At 37.0% G+C, this 15,620-nt stretch overlaps 1 protein-coding gene across 6 annotated transcripts in view; it reads left to right on the forward strand.

Annotated features, from left to right (window-relative positions):
• Window positions 1-3,668, forward strand: part of LOC131782256 (cleavage and polyadenylation specificity factor subunit 1-like) — a 32,667-nt gene extending 28,999 nt beyond the window's left edge. For 4 of the 6 annotated variants that reach the window (XR_010716285.1, XR_010716294.1, XR_010716293.1 and 1 more), the window contains one exon: window positions 134-3,048. Coding sequence is in view for 1 of the 6 variants with exons in the window: in XM_066161965.1 (XP_066018062.1) it covers window positions 2,844-2,894 (51 nt within the window). In the remaining 5 variants the exon portion in view is untranslated. Of the gene's footprint in view, window positions 1-133 lie in introns of all 6 variants that reach the window. The other 2 variants (XR_010716286.1, XM_066161965.1) reach the window with 2 other exon arrangements.
• The last annotated feature ends 11,952 nt before the right edge of the window (window positions 3,669-15,620 follow it).

Genomic DNA, 15,620 nt, shown 5'->3' on the forward strand with positions numbered 1-15,620 from the left:
GAAGTAATTTTTGCCATTGAAAGTGGTGTTGTGTTTCATGTACTTCTCTGTGGGAGCTGATTTCTGTAAATTGAGGAGAATCTACTAAAATTCTGACCTGCAAAATTTTTGTTTTCGTTATGTTCTGTTTTAGTGGTGATTGATCTCCCATGTCACCAAGTTACACCATCAACCTCAAAGACATTTGTGAAAAGTTGTGCAACATCATAGATATTCAGTTTCTTCACGGTTACTATGAACCTACCCTGTTAATACTTTATGAACCACTGAAAACTTGGCCAGGGTGAGTAAATCATTGAATGTGTTTACAGTGCTGGTAATAAGGCTAAAAGTTATGGCCTTCTTCTTCTTGAGAAGGAGTTCAATCAAAGTTTGGATATTGCCTTCAAGTTTGAAAGCCAGGGATTTCCTACTATTTAGCACCTATGTAACTCAAAGCTAAGAAAATACCAGTGAATTGCAGTTTTCTGAAAACACTTTAGTTGATTGTATTGATTTGTAGTTGTTTTCTTGTTTGTTTTGTTGTTACATAGAACTTATCAAGGAGTCCTTAAAAAAAATAACAATTGCTAGTCCCAGACTGAGGGACTGAAGGCTGGTTTTAACTAGCAATGGAGTTGTAGTTTGAGTTGTACATAATCAGAAGCGTAGAGGAATATAATCTGGTGAAAATAAAACCGACAGAATCAGAAGCAGAACACTAATTCTACTTGTGACTCTGTCCCTTATGATCTCATGAAAAATAAATTGTCAGAGTCACAAGCAGAAGCGGAAGAATAGACCAATCACAATGCTTGATTCCATGTGTTTTCAGGAATCCTAAGGGTAAACCCAAATGTCCAACTTCATGGAGTTTTCTCCATGACATTGACTCAGCTTACGACTCTGACTCGAGTGAAAATCAGCCTCAAACACTTTTGCTTTGTTGTGGTTACCAATGGAGAAAGGGAAAGTTAATTATGAATAATAAAGTTGATGTTTTTCCACAACATTTAAGTCTTCTTAGTAATCTTACTACAAATTACTATAAGGATTTCAGCATTATACTCACAAGTACTCTTAATTTACTGATGTGTTATGCAGTGATCAGCAGTTCCTTTCTGTAGGACTATTAAAATGTTGCTTTTAAAACCATGATGGTTGAATTTGCATGAACAGTCATCAATGTTATACATGTATAGATTACTCTAAGGACAAAACCAGTAAATGGCTTGTTTAAGATTTGGTTTTCGCAACTACAAAACATTGTTTAAACCTTCCCAAAGTATTCCTTTGTGTTGTGGAATAAAATATGTGAAAAGGATGATGGTTTGTCCTTAGTTTCATGTGATACATTTTCTTTTATTTTTAATTAGCATCACAATAACCAAAAGTACTTAGTCATTATATTAGTACCATTTTGGTAACAGAAAGAAAAATCACATTGACAAAGAACTGAAATGGTTCTACATGTATACATTAACTAATGCCTGCAAATGTTACACAAGATTAAGTTAGATATCAAATCCCAGACACTGACTCTCAGCTAGGGGGCCATTCTGTTCCAGGCATACACATAGATCATTTACTGCAATACTAGGTAATTCTGTATTAGGAACTTCCACAGGCATTGTGTCATCCAGGAGTACACTGTTTCTACCCCACTGACAATCAGGTTAGAGGCCATTCCAATCAATGCCATAATGGGGAACATTGTCCACCTGTGGGATAGAAATTATATGTAGATGGACAGTAACAGTTGATCAGTTAGTCCTCTGTTCAACTGGTCATCTTGTATACAAGTAAATGAAAAGTAAATGAAAAGGAAATCCAGCAAAGAAAGTTAACTTCCCTTGGGTGTGGCTTGACTGCCACACCCTAACTTGTTCCTTTTTATCATTAGTTTTCAACCTCCTTTAAGCAGAAAGCAATGATTGGTCCTAAGGGTGTCTGCTTAATGCAGGTTAGACTGTACTTTTGTAGTCATAACCACAATAAACAACTTTTTTTCTTGTAGAAGAGTTTCTATCATAAAAATGAAATGTTCCAGCAAAGGTTATCCAAATGGAAAAAATTTAATTTGTTGAGATTGGGCTTTCAAACAGCATAAGAAGTCATGCAATGAATTAAATACTTCACTCAGTAGAAATGGTATGGTATGGTATGGTTACTTTATTCATACATGGTATTTCCTTCAGGTACATTAACCAACCATCAGTTGGTTCATTGCTCATTGAAGAATGTGTGGGGGCAGAGTTTTTGCAATCTTCTGAACTCTAGAGAATTTTTATAACTTCAAGCAGACTAGCCTTTTCCTTTTCAAGGTTGTCGATGATTGACTTGTAAGTTGAACACTTGAGTCGAAGCTCATTTAGCTCTAGCAGTAATTGGGACTGATGGTTCTTGTGTGTTGTTGGTAATACATTAGACTTCATGCTATCAATTTCTGACCAAATTTTAGCAATTTTGCTTGAAAACTTCTCACCCATGTTACCGGTAGTAATTAACACCTCAATGGAGTCAGCAGTGGTTTTGAAATTATTCAAAAAACAACTAGTTCCACCATCTGTAGCATCGGTGTCGGACTTTTCATCTGCCATTAAATTTAGCTCTTCTTCTTGCTGATCCTTGGCTTCTTGTCTAAGGTGTCGTGAACTACTTCATTTGAAGTAATGGCGGAGCTTGCATCTATGTCAAGTTGTATAGCTTATTACTTGTATATGCCAGAAGGAAAGAACTATTTCAGAACAAACAGACCTAGACCAATTAGGAATTATTTGATATTAGTCCTGTGCCATTATACATTATAGATAAGAAACAGTAAAGGTACTTTCAACACTCAAATAGTTGTGCTTGCTCTGCAGAGAATGAAAATCTGTGGAGAACCCATAATCATAACTGAGTTGGAGACATAATTTCCTCTGTGGATAGAGGGTGATGATTCCACCCTTCCGTAAACTCTTGAAGATGGGCATTTATTTATTTATTAAAACAAACATGTAGAGATCAAGTCAATGTCCAAAAGTCCCTCAGATTCTATATGGTCAAAAAGGTTAAGAAAACAACTCTCTCGATGCTCAATTTGCTGATTATGGCAACTTCTTTCAGCAATAAACCTTTCATGATCTGGCCCTCTATCTGGATGTGTTTGTAGATACCAAGAGACGTCAATGTTTTCCATGCCTTAGTCAGCTTGCAGTCTTGATTTTCTTCAACTGCAGAATTTAAAAGTTGAAGGACAGCTGCTACTTTGTTGCTACAACTGCAGTGCAAGTACATGATAAGTCTGAGTATCCATCTATGCCACCCTGTATTACAAACCCCCACCTAAAAATAAATTAGACATGCTTGCTTGATATCAGTCATCAACACAAGCACTAAAAGACAAACATTTTAAGGACAGTGGACACATTACACTCAATTTCAGGAGAACATTAAAAAGGTGCATCAATTGTGCATGCAAATATTAAATAAATAATTTTTCCAAATATTACACCAAACTGCCTGTTCAGCTTTGCTCTTCTTTGGTGAATCAGTAACATTTCTTGGATAAAGCAACCTAATTTTCCTTACATGGAAAACTGTTTATCAGCTATTGAGGGTCTTGACACCATGATCATTCATATGTTTGCCAAACAAATAGAAGATTTGTGATTACCTGCAACAGACAGTAGCTACCTTTTTAATTTGTGGTTTCCATTGATATGCCACAGTCAAAGCAGGGCCTGGACAAAGTAAGTTCTGCATCTGACTGCCATAAGCTGTAACGCCCACATTAAAATTTCTTCGAGACACAACCTTCTCATGCTGTCCTGAATACGATCCCATTGCACTTTATGACCTCTTGGATGAAGGTGCCCACACATGTTCCAATACCCACATCTGGGAATGGTCTTCAGAACATCTGAGCCTTTGAACAAATAGATAAGTGAAGCATGAAAAAGATATTTCAGTGGTGGCTTCAGTGGTGGCTTCAGGGATGGGGTTTTGGGGACTGCACTGCCCCCTTCTCCCATGAGAAAATGAAAATACAGGAACTTTCTTGTTGTGTAATCACTCTAGGATTTCTTCATAGTCTCCTTGCTACTATAGGAGCTGAGATCAACTTACAGCCTCATCCCTTCCCCTTTTACAAAATCAAAAAACTAAGATTTTGTTTTGAGTATTGGTTCACCAATACTTCATTTACTTAAGTTCTATGCTTGTGACATCATCTAAAAATACATTGTTAATACATGTAATTACAGAAACATTAGTCTGTAAATGTTTATACTAAAGCATCCAAAATAAAACCTTGGATAACAAGTAACACCTGGTCAAGATGTCATTATTGCTAATTTGTAAATCTACGAGTTTTCTTACATCTGGCATTGGTTATGTTGTTTCCCTTATTAAAATCATGCCACTTTGCTAAGCTCTTGGAAATAGCATTCAGCCGTAAATTTTGCTAAACCAACATAAATTCACCGGCATGCATATGAAGATAATGCAAGCATAGGAATCCCAGATGTGACAATGGAAGAATTCATACTAACATAGCATCATCCAATCCTGCGTCGGTTAGAGAACTGTATTTTTCAAAGTGGAGTTGATATTCAATAATACGTCGTGGAACACACAGAGAAAAGTCGAGCAGTTTTTCAATAGTAAAAATTGTTTTAAAGATACTGTTCTAGAGGTTCTCTAGGGATATCTATGCTGGGACGACCCCTACATCCTGTAAACTTAAACAACCGCCTTTGTAATGAGTTGTCATTACCACCAAGAACATCAAACATTTGATGAGCCCTATGCAACAAACACTCCAGCTGAGGGGAATGTTAAATAACGAAGATGCGCGTGCTAGAAAATACAAAACTCTGTCAAGGTATGTTACTAGATATCCAATTCCATTTTGACTTTCATGAAAACGATCCATGAGAGGACGGATATGGCTTTTACCGCAAGTATCATCTCCCGCAGCGTTATTTCCCCGGGTCTGTTGGGAATGTGTGAAAGCATGTCAAACTGTAGGAGATCAACTTATCATCGCTATTTATTGGGGTCCTGGTTAGTGTTGTATCGCGACTCCATAACCTTTCAAACTATAGAGATCAATGTGTCATCGCTCATGAATGGATTCCAGGTTAATGTTATCAATGTCGTAATATGATTATTTAATCTTAATAAAAGACTCCATTCTTTTGCCTGTTGTCCTGTTGTCTTAACCGGCTTTCGACCACGAGTTGTTTGTTAGTGGTAGGATGGCATGTTCTTTCTACGACATATTTGTGGGTATGCAGCTATCCCGTATGGTGAATAACTAAAAGCGCTTTCCAGTAGCCTTTTGGTAAACGGCTTTCTCCCAGATCTTCACGGTCAATTGATTTCGTGGGCGTATCGAAATTATCGGGAAAGCGCACTTCGACATCCGTCAGAAGGAGGTCATCTCGGGTAGATTTCCGATTACGAAATCCGAGCTCGCCCGATGTTGTCTTCGTGATGAAGGCCCTATTTAGCATATTTGACCCGCAAAACAGAGTAGAAACGAACACGTGCTTCGTTTTCGCTCATGACTTCGTATTACCCTTAAGATATTTGCATTTTTTTTCCGTTGCTTACCTATATTACAGACTCCAATAAATTTTTGCGATGCCTCCTTTTCACGGATGGCCGATTACAACTACAATATAGTGACACCTCCACGAAATCTGTCAAAAGGAGGATGTTACAACACCAGAGGTCATCTCGGGTAGATTTCTGATGACGAAATCCGAGCTCGCCCGATGTTTTCACGAAGGCCCTATTTCACATTTTAGAGCCGCAAAATAGAGTAGAAAGGAGCACTTACTTCGTTTTCGCTCATGACTTTGTATTAGCGTTAAGATATTTGCATTTTTTTCCGTTGCTAACCTATATGACAGATTCCACAAAATACATTTGACGCCTTCTTTTCACGGGTGGCTGATCACAACTACAACGTAATGACATCTTCACGAAATCTGTCAAAAGGAGGATTTTAAAACACCGGAAATCTTCTGGATTTCTGATGAAATAAATTTAACGCAGTTACGTTCAGAGTTTAAGCGATATATTGTTATTTCTAATATGGTAATTGATAAAAAATTGTACATTACCTCGATTGGACGGAGATTAAGTTTGAATATAATGTAGCAGGCGATATTACTTTTGTCGACAAGGATAATCCGTGACTTGTCTCACCTATTATATTTTCTCTATCTGCGTTGTGCCATGATCATCATTGAAAATATTCTACGATAATATTTTTTACAATATTTAGATGAGGATTTTCAATTCTAAACGCAAGAGCGTACTTAGGGAAAGATCTATAAGAAACAGTTTCTCATGAATACATTTTAAAAATTCTTTTAGCCGACTTCTAAATAGATAAAAAATTACCACACATATATATTTCACTTCGACGATTATCTTAATAAACAACTAATGGGAAGTTCTGAGAATCAGTTTTTAATACTACATGTTAAATTAATGGTTATTTTTCTCTTCCTGCTTAAGGGCTCTTTCGCAGTTTGGACAACGCCAGTTTGCACTTGAATCTTCCAAAATAATTGTTGAAATGCATTTCCTGTGAAAAAACTCCTTGCAGCTACAACATTTCACACAACGAGAAGGAGACTTTATTATCGATTGGAATACGGCCGAACGCTGAATACGAATTGAGTGAGCAAACAGATACTTTGATCTCTCGCACGATAACAAATTTCCCGCCTTTGCTAGTTTGGACCATTCAATTGCCTGGGAGTTAATCGACCGCATCATTTATCTTCCCTCTCCATTTCCGGTGTTTTAAAATCCTCCTTTTGACAGATTTCGTGGAGGTGTTACTATGTTGTAGTTGTAATCGGCCATCCGTGAAAAGGAGGCATCGCAAAAATTTTGTGGAGTCTGTAATAAAGGTAAGCAACGAAAAAAAAAGCAATATCTTACGCCTAATACGAAGTCATGAGCGAAAACGAAGCACGTGTTCGTTTCTACTCTGTTTTGCGGGTCTAATATGCTAAATAGGGCCTTCATCACGAAGACAACATCGGGCGAGCTCGGATTTCGTAATCGGAAATCTACCCGAGATGACCTCCTTCTGACGGATGTCGGAGTGTGCTTTCCGAAATATCGAGCCAGACACACTTAACGCATGCGTACTTGTCTTCAATTATTCTGTCAAAAATACTATTTACATTTCGAGCATGTCTAATCAGCACGACTTATTTAGTATGCGAGGAACTGTGAGAAATGTTAACTTGTAGAGATGAGTCAGTGGAGTTATGGTTATCCTCCCACCTTTAGATTTTTAGCGCGAACATAGCTTACATACACGGATACACAGGATAGGTACGAGATGAGAGATGAATATACAAAAATGTTTCAGGGATGAAGTTTCAAGCGAAGAAGTTATGTGAAGGTGAAGTTGCTACAATGAAACTTAATAATTGAAAGAAAATGTTAACTAACATACCTTGGTTTTTCAATCATTAATTTTAAGAGAAGGCTTTGGCTTTGGCTTGTGAAAATGCTTGTAAATAGATCTTAAATTTTAGAAAAAGGGAAAAGTCTCTGCTTAAACTCAAAGCCTAAATGCTGACTCCTAGGTTCAAGCTGGCAGTGTCCTAATACAAAGTTTTTTGAGGCACAGCATCCTTGTTTTATTCCTAAGTTAATTTTTGGCCTTTGCCAGTGGACTGCAAGAGTTATTGTTACAATAGCAAACAGAAACTGGCAAAAAGATGAGTCATCTTGGCAGTCCTGCTGATAAAAGATGTGACATCTTCACAACAGGAATACTGATTTGCTAAAGTAACAATGGAAACAGAATGTTATCTTGCATATGCCTAATTCTTCTATTCTTGATTATTTTCTTCTTCCTTTCTTTCCCAATATTTCAACTACAAGAAGGCTTAGGCTCAAATAATTTATTATACCATTTTTGCCTACATTTATGTCATTCTAGATCTCACAGTGAACACTAATGTAATAGGGAACACAGTTGTGTGGCAGATGATAATGATCAAATGAATTAGTCTACTGAATTCATTTAAAAGTACTATGTTTACACACTAGATGGATGGTACCATTGACAAGGATAAGTCTCAAAACAGGTCAAAGCCTATCATTTGGTCACATAGAAACACACCCAAACTACTGTGTCACGCACCAGGTCTGTTAGTAAGGGCTATTCTTCAGGGTTCTAATATTCAAAATTACACCAGAGTTAAGATAGTGTGCACTTATTTCTAAGAACTCAGAAAACAACACACCAGAACAGATGGGTTCTCAAGGCAACCCACCCAGTTTTAACTTTGTTTATTTACTTTTAGATATGCAAACAAGTTATACTTGGTTTTACTTCCAACTGGTCAAGAAATTGGCACTGAGACTTTGTAGCTAATGTCTAAAAATGGAAAGCCAATAATGATGATAATTAGTTATTATTACAGAAAACTATACCATAAAATTTGACACTGAGTTACTGAAAACAACTCATACTTCATAATATGGGATTAACACAAACATGCTGGTACACATTTTGCAATTTATTTTCCAATTGTATACCTGGCCATCCATCCAACATTGTGGCCTTTCTGTGCTGCTGGAACTGTTTTTGTGATAAATTTTTTTGTTTTTAATTTACTGTGGTGTGACTTTCCCTAATCCCGCTGCTAACTGTGGAAGAGAGCAGACTAATACAGAGGGTTTCCACCAGCAGCCTACATGCAGTTTTCTTTTGTTTCCAACCAAAATTGATCATCTCAAGGTGATGTTTGTCTCTGTTGACAGGAATCAGCAAACTAGCAAAAATGTATCATTTTGGCTGATCCAGAATTATCCATAGCCATTAGTTGCCCCCAAGCAATGGGAGGTGATGGAAATTCTATGGGCTAGGGATCTAAAAAAGGCTGCCAAATGGTGCAAAGAAAAGTATTGAGGCTAAATTACATGCCTAATATGATTTTCATGTTTTCACATGTGGATTATTATTAGCAAGTATTTCCTCTGATGAAAACATTGCTAGAGTTAAACACTTGCTAAATTTTTTGCATCTGTAATTTAACACAATAGCTGCCACTGTCACCAAGAAACAAATGTCTTTTAACTGAATTTCAACTCTGGTTGACTTTATTTTTTAAAAATGTGTATATATTTAAGTAAGTTAGTTAGTTACTTATTCATTTAGTTATTTACTTAATATTCAAGTCTTTTTGTTTTGATTGTTCTGAATGTTATTGCTATGAGAACAACTGGGAGAAGCCTATCTTAGACAAAACCTTTTCATATATTTTCCTTGATCAGAGCTATAAAGTCAGTGAAGAAAATTGTCATCTAATCAATTCATCTAACAACTTAAGGGCAATCTTCAGGCTCTACATGTACATCACTGGACTTGGCATAGCCAAAAAGCTAAGAAACATTGCTGAGAAATATATTGTGACTTTGAAAGTTTCTTGCAACCTAAACTACAAGGTGAGGCCTTCATCACTAGCAAGAAAGGTTTTGTTATAGGACAGTATGTTGTTAAGTAGGGAAACTGGTCATAACTATTTTGTACAGGAAGGTCCTCAATTGGAAAAAAAAGCCAGGTGGCTCTTGTTGTCATCCTCATCCAGCAATACACTTCTTGAATATCTTCACAAAAGTAAATACTGGGAAAGAGCACAACCTCCCCTTGTTGTTTTACTAACCCACTGAATCATTGCTTGTCAGTGAACTGTTAACTCTCCCTAATGTACCATTGGATTCTTTGCAATACAATAGTTTACTGACTGTTGTGGATGTATTTTCTTCCCCTTTGAACTCCATCACTAGAGATATAGGCTCTCTTTCAAGCTGGATTCCTATTATTGCAGGAATGTTTTTGTGTGTGAGAGTCTGCATGATTTTTGCCTCCTTTACCATCTCTTTAGTGCTTTGCATCAGACATTGTTTTTCTACCACAAGAACGTTTAATCTTGTGAAAGATTTTAAAATGCACTGGCCATATGAACCCTGTCCTAGTATTAATTCCTTTTCACTGATTGGTTGAAGCTCAGATGGATCAATTAAATTAACAGTGGCAAATTTGCTACTGGGTGGTCCTGATTTTGTATTCCTGTCTCTAATCTGTAATAAAGTAATATTTTATCTTATAAACAGAGGAAAAGTGAAGCTGGTCAGCTTAATAAGATTCACATGCTAGATTGTGTAATAAGTGGTAATAGGACTGAGTAGTCTTTGGTCTGTTATCATATGAGTGATAACAAAATCAGACGACTGCATAGTGGGAGTACAATTTGTTTATCACGAGTGTGATTACAGACCGAAACGAATGACATAAAGTCCTTTTGCCAATTAATCATAAAAATTACAATTTCCAAATTAAAAAGAACACTTAAATATTGTCATTGCTCAAGGGAAACCAATTCTCAAATTAGGAATCTGTACACTGTTTCTATGGTGATTGAAACCAAGGTTGTGATTGATTGATTTAAACTACAACTTTGAATGTGATTGGTTGACTTAAACTACAACTTTGAATGTATTTGGCTTATTGAACTGTCCAACAACAACTTGGCAAGTGAATTAGTGGAAAATAGGAGTTTTTAAAACTAATCACAATCGAGGAAATTGTAATTCCTATGTTGGTAACCAGTCAACTCGCCGACGGACCAACTCGCCGACGCCAACTCGCCGACGTATAAAATCGAGTAGAGACGTCGGCGAGTTGGTCGTCAATCCAATACAACTTATTAGAAGTTAAACATACAGAGAAGTAAACGATATTTAGTAAAAAAACAATGGCGAACATTGGTGAACATCAAACAGAAGCTTAAACATCGGTGAACATTGGTGAACATCACCAATGACTATAACGAACGAGTTATTGTGCGACAACAACACCGTAAAGACTCATCTTGTCAATCGCTCAGATTTTTTAACGAAAACTTGGCTTTCTAGACGAGATCTTTAGTAAAATGCAATTATTTTTATTTGCAACAAAGTTTATAAGGATCTTAAGGCGAATAAAGCGAAGTAAACCTCACCAACGACTCTAACAGCTTCAGACGCGAACGAGTTATTGTGTGACAACAACACCGTTAAGACTCAGCATGTCAATCGCTCAGTTTTTTTAACGAAAACTTGGCTTTCTAGACAAGATCTTTAGTAAAAAGCATTTCTTGTTATTAGGCAATTACAGAGTAAGGTGTTTGGATTATGGGAGAAATATGAAAATGGTGAAAGAACAGCGGCCCAATTATTGAAATCGATGTCGAGATTAAACGGACCTACAAGAGCAGAGTAATTGCATGATATACATTACTTTCACATGTTCATCTGATCTTTATAATAAATGGAATTTTATCGTTTTTATCGTAAATCAAACGTTTTCGATCATGAATAAATCTTTCTTTAAAGTTAAAAAAAAAACATGTGGTTCCGCGTGGTTGCTATGGTTGTCACACAATAACTCGTTCGCGTCTGAAGCTGTTAGAGTCATTGGTGAGGTTTACTTAGCTTTATTCGCCTTAAGATCCTTATAAACTTTGTTGCAAACAAAAAGAATTGCTTTTTACTAAAGATCTTGTCTAGAAAGCCAAGTTTTCGTGAAAAAAACTGAGCGATTGACATGATGAGTTTTTACGGTGTTGTTGTCACACAACTCGTTCGCGTCTGAAGCTGTTAGAGTCATTGGTGAGGTTTACTTCGCTTTATTCGCCTTAAGATCCTTATAAACTTTGTTGCAAATAAAAAGAAATACTTTTTACCAAAGATCTTGTCTAGAAAGCCAAGTTTTCGTTAAAAAATCTGACCGATTGTCATGATGAGTCTTTACAGTGTTGTTGTCATACAATAACTCGTTCGTGTTTGAAGCTGTTAGAGTCATTGGTGATGTTTACTTTACTTTATCCGCCTTGAGATCCTTATAAACTTCGTTGCAAATAAAAAGAATTGCTTTTTACTAAAGATCTTGACTAGAAAGCCAAGTTTCCTTTAAAATCTGACCGATTGTCATGATGAGTCTTTACGGTGTTGTTGTCACACAATAACTCGTTCGCGTCTTAAGCTGTTAGAGTCGTTGGTGATGTTTACTTCGCTTTATTCGCCTTAAGATCCTTATAAACTTTGTTGCAAATAAAAAGAAATGCTTTACTAAAGATCTCGTCTAGAAAGCCACGTTTTCGTTAAAAAATCTGAGCGATTGACATGATGAGTCTTTACGGTGTTGTTGTCGCACAATAACTCGTTCGCGTCTTAAGCTGTTATAGTCATTGGTGATGTTCACCAATGTTCACCGATGTTTAAGCTTCTGTTTGATGTTCACCAATGTCCAATGTTTTTTTTACTAAATGTCGTTTAATTTTCTGTATGTTTAGCTTCTAATAAGTTGTATTGGATTGACGACCAACTCGCCGACGTCTCTACTCGATTTTATACGTCGGCGAGTTGGTGTCGGCGAGTTGGTCCGTCGGCGAGTTGACCGTAAACCCCTATGTTAATAGATTTATTTGTAAACTTTATCCCTTTCATATAATAAACTGCGGCTCATTTGCCTTCTTTAAGTCTCTCCTTGTATCCTAAACAACCCCAAGTATTTTATGTATTCATTTTAGACTTCACTCTAACACTGTTGATAGAGATACACAGAGGGTAGGCATGGTTGCCAAAAACAGAACTTTCCAAAATTCCCTGACTATTAAGGTACTGACCTATCCATCATAAAAATAAAATTTCCCTGATGAAATGGATACAAAATGTCAAGTCTCCTCTTCTTCATTAAAACATTGCTGAGATCATCTGAAATATTTCTTCCAGCATGGTATGAAACTCAGTGGTGTAAAAACTTTAATTTCCCTGACTTTTCCCTGACCTTGAAATTTCTATCCCTGGCCATTTTTTGATCTGTGGTAACCTTGGTAGGGCAAGATCAACACTACATAGCAAGATGGAAGGGAAAATGCTCAAAGCTCAATGACTGTCCTTTTCAGACGAAAGTTTTGCCTGTCTGCTTGGCAAACAGAAATGAATGAATTCCCGCTAAATCATTTCAGAATGTGGCAATTTCAAATGGGGATTCCTTGCCTTATTTTACGAAAATGATTGTAGTTTTTTTTTTCATTTCATCATGAAAAGGAGACGAATTTTGAGGGCTACACTCTCCCCTCCCCCTATGAGTTTATGTTGAAGTCAACCCCAGGACGTTTTGTACAATGCAAGACAATGCTAGTTTGATTACGTTCAGCTTCAGTTCGGTGATATCGTTTTTTGTAACCAACTGCTCATTTTCTGATACCTATTTTATTCTATTTTGACGCTAACCGAGTACCTACCTTGGTTTTGTCCAGGGTCTTTTTATTCTGTTCGATGAATGCTTTCCATTTGCCATAATACATTCGCGCCAATCCCTTAGCGCGAGAATATGCATCTCTTTCCTTTTGTGTTCTCATTTCTCCGTTCTCCCTTTCCCTAGCTGTCCTTGACAATCGTTTACGTTTCCTCCTTTGATTTCGCATCCTGCGTTTTTCTTCGATTGTATTTTCCCGAGATCGTCGTGGCATGATTACTTTGCCAAGCACGCGCCAAGTGCGCGCTTTTTTGTTGGCGATCGCCTTCGGTACTCGATTCCCTGTGGCTGAGTTTGTGCCCGCGTTTCCATACCGATATAATGTTGTAGAAAATTCTAGTGGACAGCGGCCTATATCAATGCGATAAAACGATAAAAATTAACCGGAAAGCTTTGTTCGCAGTGAATGTACAACTACGAAGAATTAATGTGGATGAAACAGGGTACAAGGTTTATGCAAGGACTACCAGAAAAAGATCAAAGTGCTCTGTGAGCAAACTCGTGAACTGACACATGATTTTTTAGATTATGTTTAATGTTACCTGGTTTAGGGAATTTTGTGGTTGATTGTCATATCTAGAGTACGAGCAGTAGTTCAGTGTTCGCTAATGTAGCAAAGAAACAAAGTAACGTTGGGATAAGAAGGCATTATAATTGAAATGATCATGCTATTACATTTGACAAGGTGGATGATGTCATGTGTTTTAAACGTCTATCATTTTTGTTTCTGGTTCAAAGAAAAGGTTGGAAGTAAATGTAGGTGAAAAGTGAAATTTACTGTCTTTCGTTGTAAATATTTGAAAATCAAGGCAATACTGTCTTAATGAAAACATTAACGATTTCCTCTTCATCAAATGAGACAAACGGGAACGAGTTTTGAGTGATATAACTAAGCCAAGCCTGCAACCGTCATTTTGGATCTCCGCCTGGGTAGATTTAAGTCACGTGCTAGGCAACGTATAATCAATAACAAGATAGAATTTAATTTCAGGCCTATTTATCAATTTTGTGGTGTGTAACTTTCGCATTTTAGTACGTATGTATGTTGAATCTTCAAATTGTCTTGAAACTTAAAAGAAAATTGTTCTTTAAAAAATTCACTGAAAATCGGTAGCTAAAATTGTTTGTTTAGGTGTTATTTGATTTTCGTGTTAACTTGTTATTTCGTCAGTCGCCGGCATCTTCTGTTGCTTCACACAGGAAAAACACGCGACGAAACGTAATGATCAATTTTGTCCTCAATCTCACGCTATAACAGAAAAAGCTTTTGAACATCTGTAAACTCCGAGCGCTTCGCAGTAAGTGATATTTTCAATGAATCTTCGGATTGTTTTCAAGTTCAAGGATTGTAAATCACAATTTTATGAAAAACGAAGGTTGTTCTGTTATTTCAGTGTGAATCCTTGCATGCCTGCCAGTCGCTGGCGCCGCTTGTTGAAACTAAAACGAAAAAAAAAAACTCTTTTAAGATTATCATTGGCTTCTTTTTCACCCCACCACTATTCTTAGCAACAAAGGTCGCCATTTCGTCTGTTTATTGCTCGCCAAAAACTATAAAATGCACTCAAAAGCCTAAAATCTAAAAAAAGTTTACAGGAATCGACCAATCGAGCGAGCGAATGCCATTCCCCACATCGTATCTATAACTCGCTTTTGCGCATGAGCGCAATTCACGAGTTAAAAAGCAGTTGAAATCCTCCAAGTATAAAGTTTTTTAAATGTAAAATGCATTTTCCACGCGTTTCAATATCACCCGACCTGCCACAGACTTCTGATCAGATTTATTTATTATTCCCTCATCGGTAGTAGTACATCCTGTGCCAATTACGTAAATGGAAGTCATGTTTATTGACAAAGTTTGACAAGTGATGACGTGTCATTGATGCCTAACATTCCCTCATCGGAAAATTGAGACATGTATAGGTAAACGACATTTCTGTCACAAAGTGACGAGATTATGACACCTTGCGGTAAGCATATTGAAGCAACCTGGAGCGCTACTAGATACTCCAGAAAAAAGCCCATACAAAGCCTTAGAAAAGTTGTCTAAGGCTTTGTATGGGACAACGGGAGGTACTTACAGTGCACGCGTTTTCCGTCCTGTCATGATCCACTCTATTCAAGACGAATTCTCTACTGTAGCTTGGCAGAGAGCAAATTATAGAGCGATGAGTCATATTTGAGTGCATGGAATCAAGTAACATTCCATGTAAGACAAGTCAAATTATAGCCCCGCTAAGAGGAGGAGCCGAAACGTCAAAACAGCATAACGAAACGATGAAGCGATGAAGCGGTGAAGTGATGAAGC

This window comes from Pocillopora verrucosa, chromosome 14 (genome assembly GCF_036669915.1).
Source record: "Pocillopora verrucosa isolate sample1 chromosome 14, ASM3666991v2, whole genome shotgun sequence".
Taxonomy (NCBI): Eukaryota; Metazoa; Cnidaria; class Anthozoa; order Scleractinia; family Pocilloporidae; genus Pocillopora; species Pocillopora verrucosa.